General features: G+C 31.0%; 1 protein-coding gene across 7 annotated transcripts; it reads right to left on the bottom strand.

The window, feature by feature from the left end:
• Nucleotides 1-33: 33 nt before the first annotated feature.
• LOC129952634 (tubulin monoglutamylase TTLL4-like) lies at nucleotides 34-19,094 on the bottom strand. 7 transcript variants are annotated; one of them, XR_008782349.1, is made up of 12 exons: nucleotides 18,765-19,094; nucleotides 15,614-15,931; nucleotides 13,462-14,504; nucleotides 13,023-13,397; nucleotides 12,759-12,945; nucleotides 11,463-11,633; nucleotides 11,266-11,390; nucleotides 10,761-11,200; nucleotides 10,522-10,689; nucleotides 10,189-10,467; nucleotides 408-693; nucleotides 34-338 (listed from the first exon to the last, which is right to left on the bottom strand). XR_008782349.1 is itself a non-coding variant. In XM_056065369.1 (12 exons), exons 2-12 carry the CDS (start codon nucleotides 15,889-15,891, stop codon nucleotides 602-604), a joined length of 3,195 nt encoding a protein of 1,064 aa, XP_055921344.1. In that variant the 5' UTR covers nucleotides 15,892-15,931; nucleotides 18,765-19,094; the 3' UTR covers nucleotides 450-601. The 7 variants fall into 7 exon arrangements, 4 of the variants coding, with proteins under 4 accessions (XP_055921344.1, XP_055921345.1, XP_055921347.1 ...); XM_056065369.1 differs by lacking the exon at nucleotides 34-338 and adding an exon at nucleotides 8,213-8,249 and having other exon boundaries at nucleotides 450-693; XM_056065372.1 differs by lacking the exon at nucleotides 34-338 and adding an exon at nucleotides 8,213-8,249 and having other exon boundaries at nucleotides 514-679.
• Between the last annotated feature and the right edge of the window lie 1,565 nt (nucleotides 19,095-20,659).

Genomic DNA, 20,659 nt, shown 5'->3' with positions numbered 1-20,659 from the left:
GAAAGAATTCCAAGAAAAATGAGAAACGTTAAATGCTTTTGTTTTGTAAATATTGTATGTATATTTGGTTACTGACCTTCGCAACAACAAAAAGTCTACATTTTATAAAAGAATGGAGAAAACAAAATTATTTAACAACTATTTTTTTTTTCTTATAATTTTTCTTTTCATTATTATTGTGGTTTCTGCCTGCTATTTAATTGAATAACTATGTACAAGAGTCTACAATATATATATATACTTTCTAAGAAAAAAAGTTAATAAATGGAGGTTTGCTGAATCTCAACAAAATTACGATGAATCAGTCTTGATATATACACAAATATAAACCGTCCAAACTGCAATTAAAAAAAGATTCAAAGTTAGAAGAGTTAATGTTTTTCATATGAGAGAAATATTTTATTTACCTTTTATTTCAAAAATAATTCGTCATTTCGAAAAAAAATTCCAATATATGTAATGACTTTTCCTCGGTTAAGCTTCTTTTTTTTGTTTTGTTTAAAGCTCATCTTCGGTTTCCGTATCGTCCGGATCGTTTTCCTCTTCTTGCTTCTGACGCTGTAGCTGCTTCATTTGATGATATGAATTTAATATGTGCCTTCTATTCCTTCGTTTGATTGACTTTACTGCAGTCGTCAGGGCCAGTGTCGACCGAGTTATCGGCATTAACGTTCGAGTCCTGTGTTTTAGGTTCTAGATAAGATTATCAAGGAAGCAGAGGATTGTTTTTTTTTTTTTGTGTAGTGTAAGAAAAAGGAATAAGAAAAAGAAAAAAAACACAACGTAAAATAAAAGCATTTCCAGAATCAGCAATAAATTCTTACTTCTAGCATAGCAAACGGTTAAGTTTTTGTTTTTCTAAAATGGGATTCTAGTAACCAGAAAAAAATAAATATTCGAAAAGAGAAACTTTGCATTTTAAACACATCTAAGCTAGAGAGGATTAAGGAATTTTTTAGTATAAATAAATTTAAAAAAAAAATAAAATCTTGAATTTGAATGAAATAAGGATTGAAGTGAAGTGCTTAAATATTCAATATTTGTATTTATTTTGAAATGGGCATTATACATTGAGTTCATTATAACGCAAAAAATTATTAAATATAATCAAATGACATACACTCTGGAAACACATTGTTGCTGGAACTTTAATTGGTGGTGAAAACTGTCAATACCCTGGGATGACACATTTTTTTTTAAAAGATGAATTTAACAGATTACCGGGTGGTAAACTTATTTTTGAATTGGTATAAAAACCATGTTTTTAGTCGTAGTAGTGTTAAATAATAATAATAATAATGAAATAGTATAAACCAAAATTGCGCTGATGTAATTTACGAAAGTGTGCCATAAGTTAATTGTTTTGCAGTCAATATAGAATAATGCTCATAATTGTATTTTTTTTCTTGACCAATCTGCTATTATTCCAAATAAAAGATAATTGATGGGTTTTGAAATTAATTTCTTTGAATAAACTTAAGTGTTCATTAGTTTTGCATTAATTTTAACTAATTTTGTGCAAAGTAAAGTTGGAATTTTGTTTCCAGGGTTTAAGATGTTTTTGGTGAGATTTGATAGTATTGACCTGAAAGATTTAATATATGTATATCCAAAATACATTTTAATGTAAGTACCGGTTTTTTTCAGGTATTTTATTTATTTTCCAGGTTACTTTTTACATTTTTCAATATAAATGTTTAGTATAACAAACAGAGGATTGGAAAAGTTTAAAGATACTATATCTGCAGTCCATAATTTCCGGACATTGGGAACAAAGATTACACTTTGACTCACAGATGAGGCTGGAGAAAATGTTTGCAGTGTCTGTAAGAACCGTCCGAGGACCGTATCATTCAGGCTTATTCTATCGGGGGGAATTTTACTTGAATTTTCACTTATCATTATTCTGCTATTCATTCGAAGTGAATCTGTGTATGTCGGTAACGTCGCGAATACTGCGCGGTATTCTTCTATTCACGTGAAAGCATTCATTCTATACAATTCAGATCCGCATAAAAATGCAGCGAATTTTTCATTTGATGTCTGGTTTGGTTTTATTAATTTGTGTAATATATTGCTAAATTTAGAAAATTTGTTTTATAAATAAAAGACTATTAACATTTTTAGGGGAAGGAAGACACTTTTAAACATTTTTCCGAAGCTCTCTGTTTGAGGATTCTCTTATTCCTCTTCTTACAATTGGAATAAAAAGTTCAATACCCATCCCATTTTTGGCCCATTTCCAAAAATTACACAAATTATTCTGATTAGGTGGATTGATTAAACTTAATTTGTGTATGAATCAAAACAATTTATCCAACATTCCCAAGATTTTTACATTAACAGCTGTTTATTTAAATGTCAAATTGGTTTGGGATAATGTAGTTCACCCGATTGATAGCATGATGCAAAGACAGTGTGAAAGGAAATCGAATGGGTTAATCGAATATACGATCCACGTGAATAGCAGAATAGGGCTGATTGATACCACCAAGATTGAGTTTAGAACGCATTTCCTTCCTCATTACAAAAAAATGCAAGCATTTCGCCCATAAACTTATCCTAGCATATGAAAGTGAGCAGGCCATCATAACAACGGATAATATAATATTTTGACCTTGTTTCCGTACAAAGTCAAGAAAATAAGCAGATTAAACCCTCTGGAAATGTAAACAAAACAAAATACAAAAACAAACATGAAGTTTTTCAAACATTTTGTTGAGTGTAGTAGATGTTACAACATTTTTAGATTGTACAAATGTATAAAAAGTTTAAAATTATAAGCTAAGGCTTAATTAAAATTTCAAGTCTCATAACAGTTGTTTACATATGTGGAATCGGTACTTGATTAGACTTTTTGGCTAGTCTACATTAAGCTACATATAGCTCCCTCTTATTAATGTTAAGCAATCAGGTATGGTTTTGTGCAGAATGACGATGGAGAATGCACGCTGCTCTATCAAGGTCGGAAAAGATCTCACCGATGCATTTGATGTCAAAAAAGGTTTTAGACAAGGCAATGCACTGTCATGCGATTTCTTTAATATCGTTCTGGAAAGAATTGTGCAAAATTCTACCGACAACACTAGATGCATAATCTTCCAAAGGTTCATCCAACTACTCGGATACGCAGATGATATTGACATAATTGGAAGATCAAAGCGTGATTTCAGTGGAGCGTTTTTGAGTACTGCGACGGAAGCGAAGAAGATGGGTTTAGTAGTCAATGAGGGCAAGACCAAGTATGTGCTGTCATCAAAAAAGGACATTGAACAACGACGTCTTGGACAAAACGTCACCATGGACAGCTTCGAGGTAGTTAAGGACGATGTCTACCTAGGCACCGCTATAAACACAGACAACGACACCAGCGCTGAAATCAAACAAAGAATAACTCTTGCAAATCGCAGCTTCTTTGGGCTTAAAAGGCAATTGAAAAGTAAAGTCCTCTTTCGAGCAACTAAAATCACCATCTATAAGACACTCATTATCCCGGTTCTCATTTATGGCGCTGAGGGCTGGATCCTGTCAAAGAAAGATGAGAACGTCGTAGGATGCTTCGAGAGAAAAAGTCTTCGGGTGTTGTTTGGCCCCGTGGCCAGAATTAAAGTCCAACGGCTTAGATGGCTGGGTCATGTAGAGCGAATGGAGTGAATGGACAACGTTCTAGCCCGGAAGGTCTTCGAATCCAATCCCGAGGGACGGCGGTAGAGGAAGACCGCGACTCAGGTGGCGCACGCAGGTAGGTGAAGACCCCAACAAACTTAGCGTGCGAAACTGGAGACAGCTAGCTAGGAACCGAGCTGACTGGAGTCGCATGTTGGTTGAAACCCAGGTCCGCCCCGGACTGTAGCGCCATCTTAAGTAAGTAGTCAGGTAGGGTTGAAAGTGCATATTTGAAATAGTATGGTATGTACTAATTTTTTTTTATCAATGTCGTCAAATTGGTGGCAAAGAACATTATGAGTTGAACTTTTTTTCGGAAACGCTGCACCTAAAAGCTGGCAAACAAACGTTTCACTTCTAACCTTTACTTAAATAAATTAAATTGGGTGGCGCAACAGTCCGTTGAGAGTCCTAGAACCTTGTGACTTACAACTCTCAACCAATCCTGTGTGCGAGTAATCTTGTCAGATATGGGACGGACCTATAGTTTTAAACCGAATCCTAAGGGCTTATTTGAGAAATCACTTTTCAAGACAAGAATTAGAATGAATGGTTTTGTTTTTCAAAAAGTAAAATGGGAAGATTTAGCTGAGAAGTTAAAGTAAAATGTTGCATAACAGATCATAAGCTGGGGATTCATCATATTTAAATATTTTATTAACTTTCTGTTCCATGTACGAATTCGAAGGGTTAAATATAAAATTAAAGCGAAAATGAAATGAAATACCCTCTTAAAATGAAAAATATATTAGACGATTTGGGTATTTTAATAGGAAAGGCACATCATCGCACCGGAATAAAACTCTTTACAAGTTAACAAGCATCGTTTTTGAAAAACAAAACTTTGAACTCATATAAATCTCAATACGAAGCTATACAGTTTGAATTTTTTAAAGATTTTAGTCCAGTTTTGATTTACAAAAAGGACAATTAGCTCATTGAATAGAATACCTTCATAACATAAAGGTCATCATTCATCAGAAAACGAAATTAAAAATTTTAATTGTTAAATTGTATTATTTTCTTAATTTTTAGAAATGTATTATTAATGAATTTTATTTAATTTTTAAATTACAGCGATGATGTTCTTCCATAATAAAGTTTATAGAAAATGTTCGAACTGTAACATAAAAGTAAAATTTCTAATTTTTTAAAATACATATAACGGTATTCTTCTCAATGAACGATTTATTAAATTGTGACGTGTTTATTCCAAGTCGAGATGTCTTGATTTTTTGTTCTCGAATATTAGAGGCTTGGATTTGGATGATTATTTTTTAGCTTGAAATTATTACTTGAAAATGTCCCTTTTGACAATAATATTCACTTAAAAAGACAATACATGCTTTTTTCAAAAAAGAGGTAAACAAGTACACAACATTATTGATAAACAAAAATTGATAAATTCCTCTCATTTAATTTAAATATCTACAAAAACACAAACTAAGTCATTTTTTGGATGAAATAACATACAAATAAAATTCAAAATAAAACAAATCGATTTAACTTACTTTGTCCCAACAACACACATATTATATTTTATCTAAAAACACATAAAATTAAGCGTGTACTTTTGTGTGTAAAAAGAACTGCAACAAATTAATTTTATTTATTTATATTTTTAACGTTCAGTTTGTTTATTTTCTTTTAATTCTTTTTTAATTTTATTTAATTATTTAATTTTCTACGATCTTCAGGTGTTTCTATTATGATTTTAAATGTTAAAATAAATAGCACACGAGTCGAGTATGTTTTTGTTTGATGTGTTTTTTAAAAAATGAGTTTAAATGTTGATTATATCTGATTTATGTTTTAGTGATATAAGAATGCATAGCATTTTAATAAATTTTTGTTTATTTTTTGTTTTGTTTCATAAAAAAAATATACGAATTTATTTATAGATAAAGTAAAAATAGGGTGCTTGTATTTTTTGTAAGTGTAATGCTTTTGTATTTACAAAAAAAAGTAACAAATATTTATGTAAATTATGTACATTTAGATTTTTTTTTGATTTGTTGTAATTTTTTTGTTTTTTTTTTTTTGATTATCTTTGATTTATCAATTACCAACTATAAAGCTAATGAGAGACAAAATTGCTGAAAGAATTACAACGTATACGGTGGCAGCGATTACGATTTTAAAATCCATCTCAGGAATTTGATGATGTAATCCTGCAAAAGGGATGTTATCGGAAATCGTTTAAAATGTGTACATTTAAATGGTTTCCAAGATTTATTTTGTTTTTGTTTGTTTTAAATTAGTAAAAGGTTTGTTCTTTATTTTATAATTTCACGAAGTTTTAATTTTATTTTTATATTTATATTTAAAAATTTACACTATTACAGCAATAAAATTAAGCAGTAATTTGATAGTTAGTATCACATAGTCTTTTAATTATGTTCTTTTAGTATGCAAAAACTTATTAGTTATTGTTTTTAGTTAACTGCTTTTTTTTAATTTTAAATTTACTTTTTAAACCATAAAAATAATTAGTTTAAGCAAAGCAATTATTTAAAATTGGTTTAAAGAAATTTTATTAAAAAAGGCACACATTTTCTGAGAGGGACCTTGTAAAGATACGACAAATAATATTTTCGAAGAAAATTATACATTTAAATGGAAGATTCTTGATTCTTCAACTATCCTCGGAAATAAAAAAATAAGAACCAAAATAACGATAGAAACATTGGCAACTGACGGTAAGCTAAAATTTCGAAGATGGGATAATTTCAAAATGTAATTGGCTTCATTATTAACAGAACACTTTTGAAAAGAGTAATGTCAATTTTAAATGTGTCGATATGTAAAAAAAGGAGTGTCAAAGATAACAATTTTTGTAGATGTTTAAATTTTACAACATCACAAACATGATCACATGGACTAGAATAACTTGTTTCACGAGTGTCAACTTGATCTTTAGACACCTATGTATATTTGTGGTCCTAGGCAATTAGTTCGTCGTAAGTAACTAAAAAACTTTTCTACGTCACTGAGGACATAACCTTGAATGAACTGACACACTCGGCATTGCACTATTGCAGCTCACAGAGTTAAGTCATCCTCTATTGTGCGTATGATGGAAAACTTGCTAACTTTATTTTACTTTCGAAAGTGTTTTTTTTTCTGCTAATGTTAATGTTTTTGTATTTTACGTTTTATAAAAGGTTGTTAGTGCTTGCTATAAATTATGAGATTTGAGATTCTAAGAAGTCAAGAAATAAAAAAAAAGCAAAAATAAAATGAAATAATTAAAATTAGAAGATTAATTTTTTAAATTAAATAATTTGATAAGAAAGCGATCGAATCAATTTCATAAAAAATCGATAAATTTTTTGTCTGAAATAGCTTAAAAAAGTTCTTAAATAACTCATCAAAAAGTAATGAGTTTAAAACGGACTTTTAAAGAGGTTCCAAATTATCTTAACTAGTTGAAAAATTATTTGATTGAATTCTATTTAATTAATGTTAAATTAAATGCTAGTAACTATGGTATTTAAGAAAATTGGTTTAAGGTATTAAACTAACTATAATTGGTTTTGCATCCAATGAGTAAACTAGGTACCAACGACTTTAAGTGCTCGGAATTGGAGCGAATAACTTTCCATATTTTATTTTGTTGTGCTTATTGAGATGAGATGTATTAACTTAACTGATATCATCTTTAGTGCATCAAGGAAATTTCAAAGTTGCCAGCAACTCACTTGCTTAATGGGCACTCTTCTATGTATAGGGCGTTTTTTTCAGCTGTATGAGAAATTTCGATGGTTGTTTATGCAACACTTTAAGCAGATTTATTGGATAAAGTAGTTAAAAATTGAACTGATCGAATTAACAGTAGCCCAAAATATTTCTGGCATGTGTTAAACTTGTAAGCTTTTGAAAAATCACTCGATATACTTTTGATTAAACTTAAAGTTGCAATGTGGGCGGAACGCTTAAGAGTGAGATCAGTGAGATCTATTTGCTCTCAAATTTCTGATTATTTAACTAGAATTGCTAATTTTATGAAGTAACAGTTCAATAGTCAAAAAAAGCTAAATTTCACATTTATTGACAAACAAGTTACAAGGCCATAGCGTATGTATTAATACAGCTTCGTTTTCATTTGGATGTGGCACGTCCATTTATCTCACGTTTCCCTGAATCAGAGTATATTCGTACAAATTAGTTTAAATTTGCAATAAATTAATACAATGATATAGTTCTTTCCTATAATATTCATGGTTTTACTGTATACTAGGTTGTTTATCTATTTTTAAGTGCTCTTTTTCATAAGTGATAGATAATATAGATACTCTTTAACCAGATTGTCAGTAGATATGGTTAGTTTGGAATTTTATTACATTAAGCTCAAAATATATGAAGGATTTGAATAGGACGAACAATAAAATGGTGTTTTCATGTAAAGCAGGAACATGCTTAAGCTGCATTTGTGATATGAAGATTTTGGGGATATGATTTTCAAGCCTAAGTTATTATTTTTAGCACTGAGTTGTTATCGGCTTAGTATGATTTGGCTTAATTTTATTATTATTATAAAACCCACCTGAATTATTATAGAATATAAATCCCTCATCAACTGACTATTTATAGAAAAAAGTAAAATTACTATAAAGATATTTCTTTTTTATAATAAAAATAAGATTAAATGTTTGATTTGTTTGACTTACAAAAAAAAAAGATTGAAGGAAGATTTAAACAATTTTGTGTAATTTTATTTAATTTTTGTTTTTGTGTACTAGTTTGCCATTTTTGATTGCTGTTGTGTTTTGTTAATGTAGCACTATTTAAAGTTATTTATTAAATAATTCTGCAAGAGTCTATCAATTTTTTTCTACAAAAAAAAAAAACTCTAAAATCTGTTAAAATTAAACTGCTACCACTGTTTGTAGATGCCTTAAATTCTTCAACTGGAAATAACTTGTTATGTATTAACAATCAAAATGACGTTTATGGAATTAAACAATAGAAACTATTTCAGACAGATTCGGAGAAGTGTGAATAGTTTTGAGGTTTCTATGGCCTTATAGCCGAAATTTTAAAATCTCTCGTGGAACGTTTCATGACTTTTGCGATTTTCTTGACACATTTACAGATGCATTACCCACTTAAACATGCGTGTACTTTTCAGGAATATTATTTTTTTTAACAGAACATCAATAATGTGGAATGTTAGACACCTTAACCTCTTACCGGCGTTAGAGAGAAAAGTCTTACGGAGAATCAATTTGTGAGGAGATCCAATTTCTGAGAAGGTATAATGAGTTATACGAAATATACCGTGAAGCTGATATAGCCCACGGCACGCATGCATGAGCGAAGAAGAAGGAAAGTCCTTTGCGGTACAATTTATAATAGAAGACAGCGGGTAAGACCATGCCTCCGTTGGAAGAGTGGCGTAGATAAGGACGCCCGGAGCCCAAATGGATTTCAACAACCGGGTTATGTGGAGATGCATGTTTAACGGGTTGTCCTATTCTGGCTGAGACGACGGAGACATTGTCCAGTCCGACGAAATAAATAAGTAAACTTTCATTTGTTTATCACTCAACAAGTTCTGCAGACATCAAGGAAGCAAAATTATAGAAATAATACTTGTTTTTTGTCAGCTACAATAAAAAATAATAAAAACATTGCTCTTGCAGAATATTTGTTTAAAGTTTAAATCTAATAAATTTATTCAACTAAAATTAAAAAGCGTCTTTACACACAATAAAAAAAAAAAAAGTTATAAGTAAAACGCCTAATTCTTGATTATTTTAATGAACGAATTTTTAAATTCTAATAATTTCTAAATTTTAAATACACACTGACTATATATAAATTTAATAATAAATTAATCGCCGTCGAAGAACTTAATTTGTTTTATTACAAAAATTAATTTACCTACTTGTTGCTTATACTGCAAAAATATTTTCTACATTTTGGTATATATATTTGTAATAAATTAATATTTTAACTCAATTTTCTAGAAACTATTTGTTTTATTTTATGAATATAATAGATTATATATATTAAGAAACTTTATTACGAATCTCAAAAACGATATATATTTGTAAAAGAAATAAAAATCACTCGGCTATATAGTAGTTTCGATCTATAATGGTCACATGAACCGACTTACGACAGTGTAGCGCACGGCATCGCCAGTATATTGATTGAATGGCCCGCCAAAAACCCTCAAAATTTTCCAAAATTACATAAACACAATATTTTTTGTTGTTTGTTTTGATATATAGTACATTTTAAAGGAACAAATTATTGTATAGAAATGTTGATTAGAGAGAGAGATTAATGTAATTTTTTGAGTGAACGTAGTCAACAATATTGTGTGTTTTTTTTTATATTTTCGTTAAATGAATATAAGAACAAAAATGGAAACTAGCAATGATTTGCCAAAATAATAAAATAATAATAATAAATACTTTTGAATAAATATTTTTGCTTATTCAATTAATAATTATACTTGATCAAGGGGAGACGGGGGATGTGTTGTGTGTTGGTGTTTAAATAAGTACTTACCTTGCGAGCTGGCGATGGCGGGACTTCCAAGTGGTACTTTTGTTCACAGTACGCTTGTAAAAGTTTAATGCCTTCTTGACGATTTTTCGAGTAACGTGTTTCCCAGGCATCTAAAAGACGGTTATAGTAGCGTGGAACTTCGGTATATTTAAGGTATTTGTGCGTATTGCTTGTTGGGAAAATTCTTTCCAATGGAGCGCTGCGAGCAAGTTCATCTTCTGATACAACCAGGCATCGAATATCATCAGGAGTAAGATTTTCAAGAATGGCGTTAATGTACTATAATTAAAATGAAGTTTAACTGTTTTGTTTGGTAAAACATTTTTAACTTACATCATCTCGATCTTCTAATGACTTTCTTGTATATTGATTATGTTTCAGCCTTTCTGCCCTTGACAAATAATTCACATACATTCGTTTATCAAAACACAATGGTCCCGAACGTACTCCTAATTTGCTTGCAATTTCTTTTTGCTTTTCTGGCGATAATTTTGGAGGAATCTATGCAAAATCAAAATTATATACATTTAAATCTTTATTTGTTTTGATAATCAAAAAAAAAAACCGCTTACATTATATAAGGCAGTATTTAAGACTCCTTGAACTAACGGCGCTTTCACATGAGCATCCAATGGCAGTTCCGAATGCAACGATGGAGAAATATTAACTTCCAGCAACCAAGGTACCAATTCAGCATCGAGTAGAACATCAAAACCAAACAATTCAAAGCAACTATATTTACTTTCAACGTTTAGTTTAATCATAGTGTTGATTGAATGCTCTCCAGCGAGAATTGTTCTCATAACAAGATTCCGGAGTGCATCCCATAATCGATCTGTTCGTATTCCTCTATTCGATAGATATGCCCATAACGATTTTATTGTCCACTTATGACCATGACACGCATTAACATCCTCGTTTTTAGAATAGTTCGACGATAGTTTATTGATACTATAATTAGTTAAATGCATACAACGTTCATTCAAAGTATCTGCTTTTGCACTGTATTTCACTAAAACGATGGACATTAAGTAAAATTAAAAAATAAAAACATAGAAATTATGTTAATTTTTGTACCTGAAGCAAATCTTGCTAATCCATTGTGATACATATAAACTCGAAGTGGATTAATTGATGTTACCAGCACATACAATCTTAGATCGAATTTACTTCCATTTATCAAAAGTGGACGTTCGATATATCTTGAAATGGTTAAACGTTATTATTATTTAAAAGCCTTAATATTAACACAAAATAATTGGTTAAAAACAAACCTTTGAACAATTAATGGTTTTCGTTTAGGTATTTGTGCCCATCGATTAACTACCCTGATTCCTGTACCTCTAGCACTTGCCGGTGGTTTGATTATCCATTTAACATTTCGTTGTGCGTATTTTGGCCACGATTTACGGAGCAAATTAAGATCAGCTGGAATAACGTAGGTTCTGCAATTCAAACCATTTTGTTTTTTAGTGTCGTGAATTAAAAAAAAAGTAATTCATTAAAATTTAAAAATATATGTATTTAAAGGTTATGTTTCGAAACTAAAATTGCATTCTTTTCAATTAGAATATTAGTAACATTCATTTATCATTCTTTAAGAGGCGGAATGGTTTGGTATCTTCCAACCATTTCCCGGAAAGATCAATGTGGCAGAGTACTTGAAGCTGATAAATATCTTTCTACAAGAAAAATATAGACAACCAAGCAAAGTTTCTTTGAAGCTGTTAATTATCTTTCTTCAAAAAAATATAGACTTAAAAAAAGTTTCGGAACATATTTACACAAACAATTTTGGTAGCCCTACATTGGATACCAAAAACAGTGACTTCAAAATAAATTTAAACAAAAAATTAGTTATATGCTACCATAAAACATTCACTAAAATTCTTCGGAACTGAAAACAACCAAATGGTCAGCCCATCTCTAAGGAATATATTTATAGGAAAATCGGGATTAAACCAAACATTTTTAAAAGATCTCAAGCCACCCTCCTTGGCTATTCTTTAGTGAATATATCAAAACAGATCTCACTCTTAAAAACCTTCACGAAGTACTAAATCCTTTCATTGATAACAAGAATTGAAAGTTGTTTCCAACAAAAATTCGCTTTCTCCGAAGAAAGCTTTGAAAGCCACGCAAGCAAGGCAGCGATATGCTCTTTCATTTTTAGCTTATCAGAGATAACGTCATCAAACTTTTAGAAAAAATCAAGATTTTTTAGACGTCAGGTCACATCGATATGAAGGACAATGGACAGACCTTGAAGCAAAAATAAATGTTATGAACAAATACCTTACCAGGTTGAGGACTGAAAACACCCGAGTAACCAGAAGTCACCCACTTAACAAAGACTGGAAAAACCCATTATCCAATATCTTTCCTCCATTTAAATTTTTCATTTGAATAAAAGTAAATGCTAATTCGAAGATTTACGAGACTTACAATTTCACCAATTGTAAAAGAGTTTTACAAACCTACGACCTGTAGGCCACTTAGTAAATTCAATTAAAAATTGCTTAATTTTATTCATCTTTTCATTGAATAATACAAAAGAAAACATTACTCACTTTGGCATAAAACCGAACTCCTTTTTGCCATACTTGATCATTTGTTTTTGTAAATTCTTCCAACACGAATCCTTACGACCAATTTTGAATGATCCAGGTAGATGATTGATTTTCTGATATGGACGAATTGTTTTGAAGCATGGACTCTTCATATGCTTTCCCCAAGTTCCCATCCAATCGTTTGTCTCTGCAAAATGCAAAATTATATACATATGTAAATATTGTTTATTCATTTTTAAATATTCTTTTTTTGTGTTAACTCACTTTTTAGTAATCGAACACCAGTATTTGAAAGAACATTGCGTACTAATTTTGGCATCACATTTGTTACCTTCCATTTGAGAATTTTAAATAGTTCTGGAGGAACTTCAGGACCTTTTTCTGTATTTGAAGAAAATGCTAGATATGGTGGTACATTCGGGAAGAGACTAGGTACGAGCAGAGATTCAGGATTAACTAAACTCTCCTCAGAAGATTGCGCTGACAGATTGGTAACAGGTTTAAAGGTGGAACACAGCGGCGAAGTTAATTTATCGCCATTGGTGCTATTTTTGTATGCATGCGATCTATAGCCGTCTTCATCGGAATCCGATGAAGATGAGGTATTCGACTCAAAGCTATCATCATGAGCGTTTTTTTCTGGAATATAAATTGATTTAGAACCACCTAACAAAACAAAAAAAAACATTTGCAATTAACTGACCTCCATCGGATACGTCGAGATCATCTTCGACGCTACTACAGCTACTGCGACGGTAGTCTACACGTCTTTTATTGGGTGAAATGATCTTAAACTTTTCCGGAGAAACTGGTTTCGCTACGCTACTCGCCGACCTCGATTTTCCATGAGTAGGAGTCGGATCTACAGATTTTGATTTACGGGAATAGATTTCATATTCGGCAGCTGATTCATCACTTGTAGTTATACGTGATAATTGTGGAGATTTTGTCCTGCTTCGGCGATACTCATGAAGACGAGTGAGCGAGGATCCCCTTCGTCTACTCACAGGTGATGAACGTCGACCATTAGATGTGCTATGGAATACATGTCGTGGTGATCTCGGGCTCGGAGTATTATTATAAAGTAGGACGCGTGCTGGAGATTGCCTTTTTGGCGTGGCAGGAAGTTTAATGACGCGGCGTTCATCGACGACGCTTACTAATTTAGTTGCTAAATCACATTTTCCGCCGCCATCTATCACAGGTAAAGCCTCCTGATGCTGTTGCTGCTTTGACCAAGCACCTTCGCCGCAAATCTCATTTGGTTCTGATTCGCTGCGAGTGCGAAACTTTCGCTTTGAATTAGTTCGTTCAACAAACTTATTATCTTTTTTGTTACTATCTAACAATCGATAAGCTGGTGTTTGGTGTACTTTGAGCATTTCAGGATACAACTCAGGATTATAGCCTCCACATAACCATTTCTCTTCATTATAAAGAATATCATTGTTTGGCATTTTTTCACGTAGCACAGCTGATAAATTATCACCTATCTCATCTTCAAATTGCTCGATAGGATTAGGTTCTTTCGTAATGACAGACATTCTAAATTTGGATTCTCTTGTAGGTGCTAGGGGTCGCCTTCGCTGCTGTTGTTGCTGCTGTTGTAGTTGTTGCTGCTGTTGTTGTTGTTCTCTGCGTGATTGTTGATCTCTATATTGTTGTTGATGTTGTTGTTGGTGAAAGTGATTATTGTAATTTGAATAATAGTTGTTGCAGTGCTGGTGATCAATAATGTTGTTGCTACTGTAGTCGGGATGAGGGAGGGGGTTTGTTAAAAAAATGTGTTGAATGTGGAAGAAGAAGAATTTATTTTGCGTGTTATTGTTTAAGTACTTTTTATTTGCCCGTTCAGTTATAGCAGGCTTTGACTTTGCGAACTTAAAATAAAAAAAGTTTGATATTAAAAAATTATGTGAAACTTAAACTTATTTAGGACCTGTTGAATATTCGTTCTTTTCATAGGTCCTGGCATAGGAAATTTTTGTAACGAATACAAATACAATACAAAAAATGATCATAGCTCTCATTTAAACAAAATATTGGTCCAACATTTAGAGTAGGTGAAAAGCGGCATCTATAGTTTTGATTGCTATGAAATTTTTGTTTTTGTAGTAACCGTGTCATGACGGTTAGTAAGTTGGACTGTCATGCCAGATGTCTTGGTTTCGATCCCTGCCTGTGCCATCTAAAGTTTTTTTTCACGGATACTGCCTCTTTCGAGGAATTGACATATTCTCCAAGAGTAATTCTTGGCATGAAAAAGTTCTGTTTCAAATAAGCCGTTCGGATTCGGCATATAAACTGTAGGTCCCCTCCATTCTTGACAACAATAATCGCACATAGGAATAGTTGAGAGTTGTAATTCACTAGGCTCTAGTTCTTAACGGACTGTTGCGCCACCCAATTTATTATTTATATATGTAGTCAAACGTTTCAGTGCACATTTGTCTTGACTTTCCAAATTTTAAAATGTTAGCTTACTCGCGAAGTACGAAAAAAGAACGAACATCTGTCTTTGACAACAGTAAGACCAAAGTTGGACTCGAGGGTATAATGATGAGCATTCATGGAGCCATAAGTAATACAGAAAGCAACGTTTTTCTTTTGCCTTCTGTCCAAGACCCTTAATTAAGATACTGGACCACTAACTTAGATGTTGAATTTCAAAATAATTAAAAATGTTAGCAATTAAAATATAAAAGTAAATACACATTTATTGATTTATTATAATAAAGTACTATTTCCATTCGCACAGCCATTGCTTTTTAGTTTTTTGGTTTGCTTTAACTGAACGTGCAAATACGCAATTAAAAACAAAACAATAAAATGTTTCCAAAAAATTCGATTATTACTTTTTCGATAAATTGTGAGATGTTATGATATTGTTGTTATTATTACTGTTATTGTTAATATGTTTATTGATATACTGATGTGGTGATTCACTAATCCTATCAAGGGTATAATAACTTGATAGACCATAAAGCGATGCTGTCCTTGGTGGAGGAGGAGGCATGCCATGTTTTCTTATTGGTTTTAATCCATTTGTTAAATGATCATGATGAATATAAATGGAATCGTCAAGATCAAAAATGCTTGCTGAATTATTATTATGAAAATTTGAATTATTCATTTTTATTTTTTTTTAATCTGTATTGCTCTTGCTTGAAAAACTGCGGAACATACATGTAAAAAAAAAGTTTAAAGCAAGCGTTAGTTTTATCTTTATATTTTTGTTATGTTTGCATTTCAATATTAAAAAAAAAAAAAACACTGAACCAAAATTCAAAACAAAAATTCAAAAATAATTGAATCGAAAATGCAATAAGCAATCATGCTAACTTTAAACAGATATAATTGAAATTATTTTAACATGCAACATCGAAAATTGTGTGTAATAAAGTGCAAGAATTCTGTTGCAGTGTTTTTGGATTCCTAATTCTGAAAAATTATAAGGCACATCTTAAAAAAAGAAAAACCCTAACAAACATCAACATTCTTCATTTTCACGTATATTTCATATTCAACTTTGAATTTTTTTAAAGGAATGCGGTGTTTTTTTTGAGAGAAACAAATATTTAAACCATTAGACTTGCGCAGTGAGTCATGTTGTTAACCAAGACAATATAAAATATAATGTTGCGAGAATTCAAAATAAATGTTTCTAGGACAAATATTTCGAAAAAAAAAAACATTGAAACGTTCTCTCAGACACAACAATCCCATATTTCATTTCTTTATTGCTCGATTTCAAAACCGTATTTTTGTTACTGCGTATATATTTTTTTTATTTTTCCATCACAAAAACTAATGATTGCATTAAAAATAGAATCGGATTAACTTAGGTATAGATAGAATATTATTACTTGGCCTTGCATGATTTCGTGTTAACGCACAGTTTAGGAAACAATTTGAATTGCCGCTGAATTGATTGCCTCGCAGTCAATTGATTGTTGTGAGAATTAATTCAATTTTATGGAATTTATCAATCAATTAATAAAAGAAAATATTATATGACATGCAATCGGAAAATAGTGCCTTTAATATTTACCGCTTAAGAAATGGGTACCCATTTAACATTCAAGGTAAACAAAAATGTATGTTTGTCAATAGACAGCTTTAAGAAAGATAACTTTTAAATCTTCATTGTTTTGAATTTTTTTAATTCAAGGATATGCTAAGATAATGAAATACGATTTGCTAAATTGTGCTATTTCAATGTGAACATAGGAAGAAAGAAACACACATGTATAACTTTTCTTGTGGCAAGATTGTCTTTTTGGTTTTTCTTTTCTTAAAGAATTCATGTATTTTAACAACAATAAACTGTATGCTATTATGCTCACCATAAAATAGGTTGCTTTCTTTTTTATGCACACAACAGAATCACAGCATACATAGACAAACAAACATCCTTACCATTGTCCTTGCATCATTTTATGTACATACTCATAGTTATAGTTGATGCAAAAGGAGGCACTTGTTATTGAGTGACGTCTGGCTTTGGTGATGGGTAGAGTGATAGTATGCAGTAAGTTTAGCCACTTAATTTTTTTGTTCTTAAAGTTACATTTTTACAAAGATTTAATATAAGGGCCGTTTTGTGGGGGAAATAATAATTATAGTTTTATCTTGATTTTGATATTATGAAAAGTATATAATCATTCAAAATTCCCACTCTGTTGCAATGCGCTTTGAGTAGACAGAAATTATTTTAAGTTAAGAGTTTTTCTGTTTTGGAAATAATTTAGGCCATAATTTTGAATGACAAAAAAATGAACTGACTTTGTCAGTTTCTATTGAACCTAGACTTAAGATTGAGCTCACAAGGAAAAGTAGTAAAGTATTGCGATTTTTAAGTGTCGTCAACGGGCATAAAGTCCAATAGAAACCAATGATGGCCCCTTATTTTAAAGGATCACCTGTTTATGTTTTAAAAACTCTGAAGACAAATGTTTCTTTTTTGTGTATTTGAGTCCATAATATTGCAAACGAAAAATTTTACAAACCAAAATTACGAATGGCTTACGCCTTGCCACTTATGATTTAGCATTTTCTGGTTCTTGTGATAAAAATCCAAAGGTTAAATAACATATAATTTTATGTTAAGAACCTTAAGTAACCTTGTGTAAATTAACACGACGACGTTGTGAGACTTTTATCATTTGGGTCAATTTGCACAATTATCGATAAATAGACCAACTACATACTATAAAATGTTGAATTGCTTTTTCATATGCAGTTGTATCCGACTGTAAGTTTATAGGCGAAACGTTTTTCCTAAAGCTATTTTATTTGTGTTGATATTTTTTGTTTGATTGCAAACCGTTGAATGTGTAGCAATTATTACCCTTTTGAATGGATATAATCATGATAGATGTGTGCACTCCTATATATGTTACTTGCCATGGCTTTAAACATAACCGACACATGTTATAGGTGGGTATTCTCCAAAAAGATATCCCCAATGCAAGCAGCACTAGAGTGATTCTTTTTTTCTCATAATGCCAGCAAAGTTATTATTCTTTCCCCCTTTTTTGATAAATGAGTGAAGGTGAAGCGTGGAAATGAAAAGCTAGCAGTTCGAACGATTTCAAATCAATAAATACTTAAGATTCCATACAAAATAGAAAAAAATTATGAAGGTAAAATAAAAGTATGAAGGATCTGTATGATATTGCATGTAAGCACGATTTATAAATGCAAACGATTTACGTGCCTATAGCTGTTTTAACATAGAAATACATTTAATTTAACTATTTTGATGTTGTCCCATCATCATTAGGATTAGGCGAAGGACGACTTCTCTAATTCGAGACTATATGCAATGAATACATACTGAAATAGGTTATGGTAGGTACGTAAAAAAAAGAAGATGTAGGTTTGCAAGAAACTTAAAATGGCAAATAGGTCAATAAAAAAAATAAAATAAAAAGCATTAGCAGACTAGGTACGAAAAAAATCATAATTTTATCAAAAAATAAACAACAAAACACAACGTCTTACCTTCTATTCGTATGTGTAGTATTTAAATATTTAAACTTTTCGCAAACTCTATTGATATATTACATATAGATAATTATGTTCATAAGAACGTGGTTGGTTTTTTTTTCTTTTCTGTTAAGTTTATCAACAAAATAATACACAAGAATTTTAGTTTTTGCTCAAATTTCACTGCAATTGATTTAACTACAACATTATTTGATACTTTCTGATAATTATTTATATTTTATAACGATACTAGAATATAAAAATAAAATTCAAAAACCAAATAATTAGGGAAGGAAAATTAAAAACGTGCGTCGAGCTACGCGCACCCCCTCTCTGACACAAACGAAGTCGTTGTTATTTTACTCGTGAACTGTCATTTTTGGCATTTGGTTGTTTTGATTTCGTTGCGTTCCAAGCGTCAAAAAATAGACATGCGTATTTGATTATTGAATGGGATGTTAATGAGGTAGAGTTTAAAATGTTCTACTTTCGAAATTTTAATATAATAATAGAATAATTGTAGTTGAAACTTTAAAGATTGTTTTGTATACTTTTAAAGCTGACATTTTTAAGACATGGACATATTATATACGGACAGCTAGTCAATATTAATTCTCATACAAAACCCTCCTTAAAAGTGATTTCAACTCCTTAGCTATGCTTGCCTTCTTGTAGGTTTGGTGGAAAAAATTATAACTAATTTAAGACGCAACCTTTTTTTTCAAAGGACCTTACCAATAATGAATTGCTAAATACACGTTTAGGTATCGTAGAGTTAAATTTAACAGCAAGTTAATTTGCGTGTATACTAATAACCATAATAAACACATCTTTTACTAATTAGCCTTCTATTATAATATCTTCTACATTCTATGTCAAAAAGACAGCATTGAATTGACATCAGTAAAATTTGCAAACATAAAAACTGGGGAGTCATTCCGTAATTTCCGAAACGATAATCGTCAAAACGATTATCATTAACGATATCGATAATAATTTGCTTCACGTAACTTTATCACTTTTGTCGTGTTCAATCGTTTTCAGTATAAGTTCGTTAAGTATATTATACTATAACTGAAATGTCAAAATGAACTCAACGAAAGATAATGCTTGTTCAAGAGCTTGAAAATATTATTAAACTTGGTTTTTCTCTATGAGAAATTTTGAAAATTAGCAAAAAATGTATTGTTAATAAACATGCCACCTATTTTGTGATGTTTATTGTTATTGTAACTTATCGTGTTTTCATTTGTTGCCAACCAATTTTGTCCAAGGGAAGGAAGTGAAGACTTCATTTTATCCACAGGGAACATAACTTGGCTTCAAAAATATTTTTTGTTTTCAAAACTAATTTGAATTAGTGCTTTGTGCAATAGAGATATTAAAATTGTTGCCTGTTGAATATACCAATGCTCCTCCGCTCCAAAGTTTCAATAGTTACAACAAATTTTAATATTGAATGTATATATGTACATTATGTCACAACCGTCTGGTAAATTTATTGTTTATAATATCATTATAAAGTCCTCTTTTGCAATTCCAAAACTACAATGGTTTTATTTATTTAACAACAATTAAGAGAGATTACTAATGTTTTGTATATAAAAAAATGCTTACATATAGTTTTGAAAAGAAAGAAGGTCAAATTCATCTCTTTATTTTCTTCGTAACCAAATTCTTTTTTGAGTTTTTATTTTCATTTTGTAACAAAACTAAACTACATCGAAACTTTAGTTGTCAACGGAAATTAATAGCAGACGATACCTACTTAGCTATCGTGCAAGCGTAGTTTTGACGATATCACTTTGACGATTATCGTCTTACGTGAAGTGAGACTATCGTCGAAACGCTATCGTCTAACGGTTATCGGAATGACCCCCCTGACTATTAATTTGATTATTGGTATGGTT

Source organism: Eupeodes corollae, chromosome 3 (genome assembly GCF_945859685.1).
Source record: "Eupeodes corollae chromosome 3, idEupCoro1.1, whole genome shotgun sequence".
Taxonomy (NCBI): domain Eukaryota; kingdom Metazoa; phylum Arthropoda; class Insecta; order Diptera; family Syrphidae; genus Eupeodes; species Eupeodes corollae.
The sequence above is the reverse complement of the archived record's forward strand: the minus strand, read 5'-3'. Positions and strand labels throughout refer to the sequence as shown.

Bases quoted from the DNA above. Each gene is read 5' to 3' on its own strand.
- LOC129952634 (XM_056065368.1), bottom strand. From the start codon at position 15,891: ATGAATAATTCAAATTTTCATAATAATAATTCAGCAAGCATTTTTGAT. The intron at 13,398-13,461 runs GTCAGTTAATTG...TTTATATTCCAG, and splicing joins TCTCGACGTATCCGATGGAG to AAAAAAACGCTCATGATGAT. The intron at 11,201-11,265 runs GTACAAAAATTA...CCATCGTTTTAG, and splicing joins ATTAGCAAGATTTGCTTCAG to TGAAATACAGTGCAAAAGCA.